This window comes from Chinchilla lanigera, unplaced genomic scaffold, assembly GCF_000276665.1.
Source record: "Chinchilla lanigera isolate Chin_1 unplaced genomic scaffold, ChiLan1.0 scaffold00076, whole genome shotgun sequence".
NCBI classification, from domain to species: domain Eukaryota; kingdom Metazoa; phylum Chordata; class Mammalia; order Rodentia; family Chinchillidae; genus Chinchilla; species Chinchilla lanigera.
The window spans coordinates 5,827,965-5,838,264 of NW_004955477.1; the positions used below are offsets into that span (position 1 = coordinate 5,827,965).

General features: G+C 45.2%; 1 protein-coding gene across 8 annotated transcripts in view; it reads left to right on the forward strand.

Annotated features, from left to right (window-relative positions):
* The window catches only part of Ptpre (protein tyrosine phosphatase, receptor type, E), a 149,329-nt gene extending 139,029 nt beyond the window's left edge, over positions 1-10,300 (forward strand). For 4 of the 8 annotated variants that reach the window (XM_013503075.1, XM_005402013.2, XM_005402014.2 and 1 more), the window contains 4 exons: positions 469-594; positions 1,393-1,622; positions 3,357-3,492; positions 7,464-10,300. In XM_013503075.1, the coding sequence (XP_013358529.1) occupies positions 469-594; positions 1,393-1,622; positions 3,357-3,492; positions 7,464-7,538 (567 nt within the window). In that variant the 3' untranslated portion in view covers positions 7,539-10,300. The remainder of the gene's footprint in view (positions 1-468; positions 595-1,392; positions 1,623-3,356; positions 3,493-7,463) is intronic. The other 4 variants (XM_013503078.1, XM_005402019.2, XM_013503076.1 and 1 more) reach the window with 3 other exon arrangements.

Here is a 10,300-nt window from a genome sequence, read left to right on the forward strand (position 1 = left end):
AGGACCTTGCATTTGCCAGGCAGACGCTTATGCCGCTGAGCTATATCCCCAGCCCAAAAGAATAATTTCTTTTGAGGGTTTTGGTCTGGGTTTTGGTTTTTAAATCTCAGCCCATTTAAGTTTGCTTTTATTAAGGTTCAAGGTCTCTACACCAAGTAGCACAGTTCATATGTGCCCAAATGTAGGTGAAGCTTTAGCATTCATATCCACTCTGTAAGCTTCAAGGTTCCATTCACTGAAGAATCTCTCCTTTCTGTCATGTATTCAAGTTCCGTATACTGTATATGTGTCTCTTTCTTAATAAGTCTATTCTGCATCCTTGTTCAGTAGGCATTCATGGGTACTCACACTTGTATTGTTATTTTCTTGTCAGATCAAGTAGATTAAATGGTTTGGGAGTAATTCTATATCATAAGGTCAAAAATGGTAGCAAGTTATAACACTTAAAATTTTATCTTATCCCCTAAGGATAAATGCTACCAGTATTGGCCGACAGAGGGCTCAGTTACTCATGGAGAAATAACAATTGAAATAAAAAGCGATACCCTTTCTGAAGCCATCAGTATACGAGACTTCCTGGTGACCTACAATCAGGTATGATTGCTGTAGATTTTAAAACTCTAGTTGACCTAACCACCATCATCACTCAAAGAGCTGCTTGTCATGGTGCCAGAATGGGGCCCTGGACCTATTGTGTGTCATGCTCCGTCCATCTTTTCCTGAGTCCCAGATTACCATGAATAGCCCAGTGGCAGGACTCCTATAAAACTGGTCCTCCATGGTCACCTGTCATCTAGCTGGTAGACAAAGATGACAGGGCAGAGAGGTCGGCCCATCCCACTTCACTTTCTCCCACAACCCGCTAGGGAGAAGGACTTTAGCAGAGGCAGCAGGTACAAAGAGGAAGGCTACGGAGGCCTCTTCAGGTCCTCTTTCAGGGGCTTTCTCCGAACCCCTAGCCATCCTTGTCCCTGCTGCGTCCTGGGCTCTGCACACAACAGCAAAATGTGGGCACTCTGGTGACTTGGGTGAGATGGCTCACTGATGGGACTCGATGCTGCATTCAAGATGGTCAATGCAGGAAGCTGCATTTGTGTAAAGACTGGCTCTCCTCCGGGCCAGTAACAGAAGGACTCACCCCACCAGATGCATCTCCAGCCTCAGTGGGAAATGCACTGGCTTCCCGAGAGGATTCCCTTCTCTAGAGCATGGCAGCCAGGATTCTGTGAAGGGTTGGCTGGGGCTTGACTGGCATCCAGAGCACATCCTTTGGATGTCTCGACTCAGACAGAAGGAAGCACAGCCAACTGCAGGCCCCTCAGTGGCCAGGTGGGGACACTGGGGGCCTCAGGGGGATTGGAGAGGGCTCTGAGCTCAGGCTCTGATCCACAGGAGGGTGGGTGGATCCCCAGCTGGGCGAAGGCCAGTATCACTGAAAGCAGACTCCCGCAGCAGCCGCTGACCCGCCAGGAGGAGCAGACCCGCGTGGTGCGCCAGTTCCACTTCCATGGCTGGCCCGAGATCGGGATTCCAGCCGAGGGCAAAGGCATGATTGACCTCATTGCAGCCGTGCAGAAGCAACAGCAGCAGACGGGCAACCACCCCATCACTGTGCACTGCAGGTGAGTGGCCCACTGCTGGCCAGGGGCCCTGTCCATGTGGGGCAGCATAGACCACACACAGCTAGGGTAGGAGAGAGAGCTGGGTCACTGCTGCCAGTAGCATTATTGCCCTAGATGCTTGTGTCACCTGCACTTATACATGTGCACACATAACTTCTGTGGGGAGGAGTTGGGAAAGAACCCAGACGCTCATTTCCACACCCAAACGCTTATTTCCACATGCTGTTGAAGGCTTCCAAATTCCCCAAGCAAAGCATGGAAAAACACCTATCTGTATGTCCAGTTGCTTGCCTCTGTTTTGCAAGTTTTATTTCTCGCTGCTGTGTGCACACTTTGTGTTCTGTCTTCTGTGCTTGGGAAAGGAGGTTCGGCAGCTGAAGGACAGCCCAGGGTGATTATCCTGGGACCATGGGGGTGGGGTGGGGTGTGGGATTCAGGCTCAGATTGCTAACAGAGACCTGTAGCCACACTTATCCCCACAATTCAGGTGTGAGGTCAGAGAGACAATCTCAGGGCCACAGTGAGGACCCCAGCCAGGACCATGATAAGCATCAGAAGGAAGGAAAGAAGATGGGTCTAGCAGATCAGAAGCCTCAGCTCCCCTTTCTCTCTTCCTGTGCAGTTTCTGGCTGTGCCTAGCACCCCCTGCTGGGAAAGAGCTTAGCTACTCTTGCCAAAGGCTTCCAAGCAGCAGTTTGGTGTGACTTTATTCTTGGCTGGTGCTAATTTACTTCTCAAGCTGCCCTTCTGTTTTGTTTCCCACATATGTGATTCCCACTTTCATGACTACATTTTGCCCCTATTTACTACCCTAGTCCTTGTGGCCAGCGAAGCCCCTGCTTATTGGGACCCTAGTTCCCAGTCTGGAATGCACCTGGGCACATTCCCAGCCCTGCAGTAGATGAACCACACAGCTTGGTTTTCACAGTAAACTGTGCAGAAGTGCCTTCGTACTTGGCCTCTGCAAATGCAGGCTATCAGTTTAGCACGTGTAGGGCATGCAAGTGCCAACAGAGGGAAGTCAGACACAGAAACAAGTGACAGCAGCAGGTTAAGAGATTTTCATTATGTCCACACGCGAGGTCCTGGAGCGCCCAAGGGCAACCATGCCTCTACAGAGGGCTCTGGAGCCCACCTCCTCTAGGCCTCTTACCTGGGCTCTCCTAAGAGCAGCTCTTCTGGGGCCTGCAGTTTCTCAAGTAAGTGATCGCCTTAAGTAGAGTTGACTCGAACCATCATTCCCGGGAGTCTAATCATCGGACTCTTCCTGGCAGTAAGTGCCTGCTGTCTTAACAGTCCTTCAGTGCCACCATTCAACACCCATCACCCATTCCAGAGGACAGGGGCCAGGGTCACTTCCTCTCTGGACCTGACATGAGAAAGTCTGCATTTCTAACCACTTCCTAGGTGGTGCTGAGCCTGCTGGTTCCAAGACCACACTCGGACCCCCTGGTCCACACAGGGGAGAGAGGAGTACTTAAAATCTAGTAACCAGTCCCAATCCATTTCATGAAATATCAAACCCCTGTATTGAGGGAAGTGGTTTAGAATTGCATGGTTTCTGGACCTTGCTCAGCAACTAAGCTATGTATAAACTGTCATGAAACATCCAGTCAAACTGATTCTTTGCAATGATCCTGCTTCAATACCAACATTCAGGGGATTATTTGTCAGCTGTCTGTGGTTCTTTCCCCATCATTTTGATGATCATCACTGAGTGCTTTCTCTCCACAGTGCTGGAGCTGGGCGAACAGGTACATTCATTGCTCTCAGCAACATTTTGGAACGTGTAAAGGCTGAGGGACTTTTAGATGTATTTCAAGCTGTGAAGAGCTTACGACTTCAGAGGCCACACATGGTGCAAACCCTGGTAAGAACCTGAACTTTCAGAAGGTCTCCAGAAGGGCGAGATTGTTTAATGTTTTTGATGTTGGCTTCATTAAAGGCTCTCCAGTGTAAGGGGGAAAAGGGAGGGTACAATTCCCAAAGCAAAGAGCCACCTGCAAATTTTCGTAGTAAAGGGACAGATCCAGATCCTTCCTTAGGGCTCTGCCTCAGATCTGTCCTCTGGACAAACCTCATGAGAAAGAGCTCATTCATGACTTTGCATTGTATTTTAAAATATACTGTACTGTTATCAGGTTCAAAAGCAGCAATGAAACTTAAATGCCTTGTACTTGTCATTTTCAATTTTACACCTTTCGTTTGGTCTGCGTGCCTTGGTAGATTCTCACTTAACCTCAAGACCTTGCTACGGGGAAGTGCGGGGCATAGGAAGCCCAACTAATGTACAATTGCCCTACACATTCTCTTTCATTACCGTGGCTGCACACTTTCTGGGTTTGGGAAGAGATTCTTCCTCATTAAATTCTGTGATAGTTTATGCTAAACCAACAAGTGCAGTTTTTGAAGGCTGTTATAACTCATCATCTCCCCGACAGCTTCCTATTGAGAACCTGCCTTCCCTTCCTATTTCGAACTCACCCTCCTTTTCCAATCCTGGCTCAAACAGCTTGCACAGAAAGGTGGGGAGCAGGGCCCTCCCACAACCCTCATCACAGCAGAGCCTAAATGCCAGAGAGAACCCCTGAGCAAGTGTGGGTCTGCCCTCCTGCTAAGTAGGGCTAGCATGGGACTCTCCACCCTGCCTGAACATGACATTCACCTGGGGAGCATGTACCTGTCTCCCGGTGCCCAAGCTTCACCCGAGACCAATTAAATGTAATCTGATCTCTGGGATTGAGACCCAGGCATCAGCATACTTACTCCTTGCTAAGTGATCCCAAAGTGAATATAAGTTTGAGGGCAACTAGATGGGAAGGGTATTGGGTACTTGTGGCTCCCCCTCTGGAAGTCTCTCTGCCCTGCCAGCTGTGACAGTGATGGGAACCCAGGCCTCTGACAGCAATGGGAAGGAAGAGGCATCAGGGCTCCCCACTGACCTTGGAGTCCTGATCCCAGCACAGACAGTCCCTCTTAGGCTCTGAGAAGAGGCTGGAGAAGCCTAGGAAAGTCTGCTAGAAGTTATGCTCCCTCTTGATAGCAGCAGGTGCCTCAGGTGGCACGAACTGAGCGATGGTGGCAGACAACACCACAAAGAGTGTTTAGATCAAAATATATAATAGTAGCTGGGTGCAGTGGCACAGGCCTCTAATCCTAGCACTCTGGGAGGCTGAGGTGGACAGAAAAATAAAAGAAATTAATAATAGTGTTTAAATATTGCACACAACCCCATTAGGGACTTCCACAAAAAGAAATCCAGTTTTCAGTGATGAGCCAGACTCATTTCCATTTTTTTCTTGTTTTTAATTCTTTCCTGAGCAGCCTTTAGTCCGGGCTGGGCAGCAGTTACATATAAAAGAAAGATAAGGCCAAGGCTCAAGATCCCATTGATCCTTGGGCTTCAGCATATCATCTTAGCTTCACAGCTAGACTCTTCAGGCTTTGTGAAATGGGATAAGCTCTTTCCCTTCCCTTTCCCTTCTCTAGGTCCTTTCTGTGGACACTGGGGCTAATGGTACTTCGCTTAGAGCACTGTGCAAAATTTCTTTTAACTTCTCCAAATCCCTGGCCCCAAGAGAGGTGCCTTGCAACTGCAGCAGAGAGCATCTCCAAGATGGTTTTGTTGGGGCACTAACAGCTCTCATAAGTTGCCTGGTCTGGCCCGTGTATTTTTTCCAATCACCCAGTGTCCAGGTGCCCTCCTGCCTCAGTTCTGCCAACTCTGGCCTCGGGTTCTCTCTGCTCCCTCATGGAGGCTGCCTGGCTTCAGTTTGTGTTTTTCTTGCCCAATGACAGCCTGCCAGGGCATTTTCTAACCTGGCTTTTCAAGTCAGCCTCTGGGCCCACATCCAGCACATAGTAAGTGCTCCAAGAAAAGTGATGAATTAGTAAACAAATGAGGGGCAAATGAGTCCTTGACTGATGACTGCTGGGTCAGGTACCTTAGAGACATCTTTTGCACTGTGTGCTCACCATAACCCTGTGTTCACTTCTGCCCCCAAGGGCTGCTCATATCATCACCCAGGACGGTGAAGCGGGTGGCCCAAGTTGCTCAGGAATTAAAGTGTCGTGTCAGAATGAGATTAAACCCAGTCTGTCTGACTCCAGAACTGGAGAGCATATTGACTGCTCAGACCTCACATTTGGCAGGGACACTTTGGCAAAGAGTACAGGGTGTGATTATGTGATTAGGTAAAAAGATATGGTGTGTGGCTGACTTCACTCATAGACGGGTGCAGTGGCTCACAAACCAATTTCCAGTGGCTGACCTCTGAGGGAAGACCCGTTACATCTGAGGTAGCCTGCAGTTAGAACAGGCATTCCAAAGGCCACAAGGGTGTTTGTTCTCCCAGAGCACTGTGTGTTCATCAGAAATGTCTGTCTGTGACCTGTGGTATGGCCAGTGTCATCCCAGCGCTCTGCCAGGATACACTTCATTCCTCGCCAGCTGCCAGTAACGGGTATGCAAGACACAAGGAGGGTAGTTATCAGTTAGTCCCTGTGCTAGCTGTGTAAAAAAATCATCGCCATGAATAACCATTTCCATTTCTCTCCCAGACTGGAGTCAGCTTTGATATTTAATTTATGTAGCTTTTAAATAGAAGAAATAGGAAAAGTCAAGTCAAAAGCCACTTTGTCCAGAAAATGCTTTATGAACATCATGAAGATACTTGCCTCTTTATAGAGTTATGAAAAATTTCTTCTGGAAATTTATTTTCCTTTTCCTTCCAAGGTCTAGTGAATAGGTGAGAATCTTATCAGGCACAAGCAAGGAACCCTACAGCCCAGTCTTAGCTCTTCATGCAATCTCAGGTCCAGATTTCCTGGTCTGACTTCTTTCTCTGAAAAACCCAGTGTCATCCTATCTTGGCCAGACTGAGGCTTGTGAGAAGGCTGAAGAGGCTGATGTTCAGTGTCTTCCAGCCCCAAGCCTTTTGACATTTGCTTGGTGTGTGGTACAAGGAAAAGTCTGAGTTCATTGCCTTAAAAGAAGAGGCAAAATGGCGGAGGACAACTCCCAGCTCTTCCGGCTTCCTGGGCCCTTCTCTCCAGTTCATATGTCCCACTGGAGTCTGCAAGTAACCAGACCTTTAGATGTAACAGGCAGCTTAGCTGCTCTCTGTGGTGACTGGAACCTCTGGGGTCCCCTTCCTGCCCATTGACTGTCTTGCTCACTTGGTTGTCCAAAGAATTGCTGTAGGCATTCAGGAAAAGTTCAGCAATTGTTATCTCCACATCCTACTTCCTTCTCACTGAGTGCCCTTTGTTAATGGGTGACACAGTGGTCACCCATTTGCCACCAGCCTGGCTCTAGTCCTCACACAGCTGTGGGGAAGACAGAATGGGTAATGGGCACAAGTGTTATAATAACTGAATTGCCTTATACCAAAGTAAGGCAATTACTGCGAGAATTCTAGTAAAATTTATATAAAACCATCTCTCTCTTACAGAGAGAATTTAAGCTTCAAAATAATCTAGAATTTTATTTTAACATCTGTACATTGCTTTTTGTTACATTACGAACTTTATCTGACCATGTAGTTATGTGATCTTTCAGTTCAAAAATAACTTCACAGTTTAAACATGAAAATTAAAGACTTTCTACTGAGACTAATTTGAAACAAAATATTGACATTCTTTGTAGGAAAACAGCTTTACTTGGAAATTTTCATGAATCTAAAAACTAAATTATGTAACAGAAACTGATGTGCACAAAAACATAGGGTTTTAATAATAAGCAGAATTGCTTCTGTTTTATCTTTTAATGTTTCTTTTGATTAAGTTAATCAAATATACTTTTGGAACATCATTTTAATGTAACCTTGTCTTTCTTTCCAGGAACAGTATGAATTCTGCTACAAAGTGGTACAAGATTTTATTGATATATTTTCTGATTATGCTAATTTCAAATGAAGAGTCCTGCCTTAAAATATTTTTTAATTTAATGGTCAGTATATTTTGTAAAAATTATGTTAATTTATTTCATAGTTGACATTAATATCCTTCCTAATTTCTCTGTATATATTTTGTTATTCTTTAAAGGTCACCTGCTATAAAGTTATTAAATCTTAAGCACCCTTTTTAGAAATTGGAATAATGTATTAAGGTCAAATAATATCCCACAAAATATATGTACTGTATTTCTACTAATATCAGTAAATATCCTAATTCTTCGTTAGGTCCATGTCATGTAATGTCACATGTTATGCATCTCTAAATCTTATAGTTCTTAATATGCCAAGTGTGCTTAAGCAAGACACTAAACATAAAATCCAAGAAAACAGCCAAGAACTAAGAAATCGGTTGAAAACTCAATTTCCACAACTGATTTCACAACCTAGAGCTGCAGTATTTTTTGAAAGCTAATGTAAATAGGGACTTTTGTAAAGTCCTCAGTTGCCGACATGTGATTTAACTTTACCTTTTAAGCGTTGAATACTTTCCATCCTGAGTCTAGGTCTAAGACACATGAAAGTGGTCAGAGAATACCTAGTAATATTTCTGAAGGCTGTGTCTGTGCCATGTTGGTTAGATGAGAAGTGTCAGTGCCAGGCCATCCCAGTTTCACATGGCCTTGGGCACAACAAAACCAGCCAGTAGAGCTGCCCATCTGTCCATGTGTCTCACTCAGACTCCAACCCACCACACTTTTCAGCCTCTCTCCCGTTCAGCCCCGGGTGCCTGTCCTGACCTTGAACCAGACCTTCAGACTCAGTGTGAGATGACTTCATGTGCAGACATTCAAAGAAAGTGTCTTACACACACGCACAGTTGAGGAGCACACATTTGGGTAGAAACAGATAATTGTGCTGTAAATTTTCTGAGAAGCGTTTTGGTATTTAAAAACTTCGTGTAAAAAGCTAAGATTGTTTGTAAGAAAAGAAGTCTTAAAATCTAGATTTGTACAGTTTTTAAATATCCCACTTCTCAATGTTTAATAAAAGAGAAATAGAAATCCTTAATCTAAAGTCTAACTTATTTTTGGATGCTGAGGTTTTTGGCACTGGGTGATAATACCGATCCCAGTACCACAAAGGACGAGGGGAGGTGATGAGAAGTGAACATAAAAACTTTCCCTGTAATAACCATTGTCTTTCTGTAGCTATTAGGTACCTAGTAGATGAGCACAATATTAAAAAAAGAAGACATCTGGTCTAACTTACTACAGGCATTGAACATGTGCAGTTTGGGTACTTTTTTTGCTTTTTATAGATATGTAAAAGTAAAAGGCCTTATTTGACATTTCACTGAGACCTGATCGTGCCCCCCTATTGCACTGTTTATCCCGTCTGTTCACAGTGTGTACAGGTGCGACCCCAGGGTCCGTTAGTGTCCTCACCAGGCTCCAGGTCATCGAGCTTCTGTCCCACCCTGCCGCCCTGAGCTCCACACAGGGCGGGAGTTGGCATCCACCAGGAAAGGTGAACGCACACTCTGGCCGCTGCCATCGCTACTAGCTGCACCCTGGGCCCCCCGCTGCGGAGTGTATCTCCCTCTGTGCAGTGAGAAGCAGGTGAAAGGGAAAATGGAAGGAGCGTTTCTGCGACCTGCCAGTTGTTTGCCATTTGTTTCCCTTGTTAAAATACCAAACCCAAAGCCTTTCTTTGACTAAAGGAGAAGAGAGGAAAATATGTTTTTATTTAGCACCTGAAGCCCATTAGGATGAAGGTGACGTTAAACTGGTCATTTTTCGGAGTTCAAAGTTGAGGGGGGTGGAGTCACCCCAGTTTTAGGAGTTGGTAGTCAGAAGCCTTGAAGCCCTTCAATGGTTTTGTCTGGCATCTCTTGTATCAAGAAGTGCCTTTCTAAGTAGATCTTTTCAGGCTGTTCTCAGGAAAGTGTTCTGTGTGTGTTTTCTCTGCCCTCATCCACTAGGAACATCCTAAGTATTCACTGCAGAGGTTCTCCTTGTTCCCAAACTCATCCCATTCTGGAAACAAACAGAAGCTAGCATCGGGTGGATATATGGCACCTTCCTGAAGCAGGGAGGGTGGTCACTGCAGCCTCATGGCTTTGGCCAAGGCCAAGTTCAGGCAGTCCGTGTGCCTACAGAGCAGCTGTGTGCAGAGGGAATACTAACCAGAGGCCTTGGCACCTCCTCTGTGCCCTTGGCACGTTCTCTTCTTCCTTCAGTCAAAGAAAGTCGAGTATATATAACAAAACCACCCAGCACTGGCAAGGACATGTCTCCTTTCACATTCCTCTGTTGCATGCAGTTGCATTCAAATGCCAAATAGTGATCAGAAGTTTACCATTCTGATCTGGATGCCCATCAGTCACTGTGTGACTTACTTTATCCCTTCTCTCCATGTGCTAGATGAATGAAGAATGCATACTGGTGTTTTCAAAGGTATTTTTATGTGTTTTTAAAAAACTTTTTAAAATGAACCTGTTACCTGTGTTTCAGCATTTAGAGATTGTGCCCATGTTATTTTTTTAAATGTATGATTACTGATACAGTTCCCTTTGTTTGTTTAACTAAGCCATGCTTAATTTATGTGTAATCTTTATAATATATGTATGTATTACAGTTCCAACTGTCATATTTTTATTACATTTAAATTTTGATCTTGCTCTCATTATAATGCCAGTGAATGTTGCTGAATTCTTTGTATATGCAAATTGCAAGATCTAAAACATTCTGATCCAAGGATAAATCTTTACTTTGACTACCA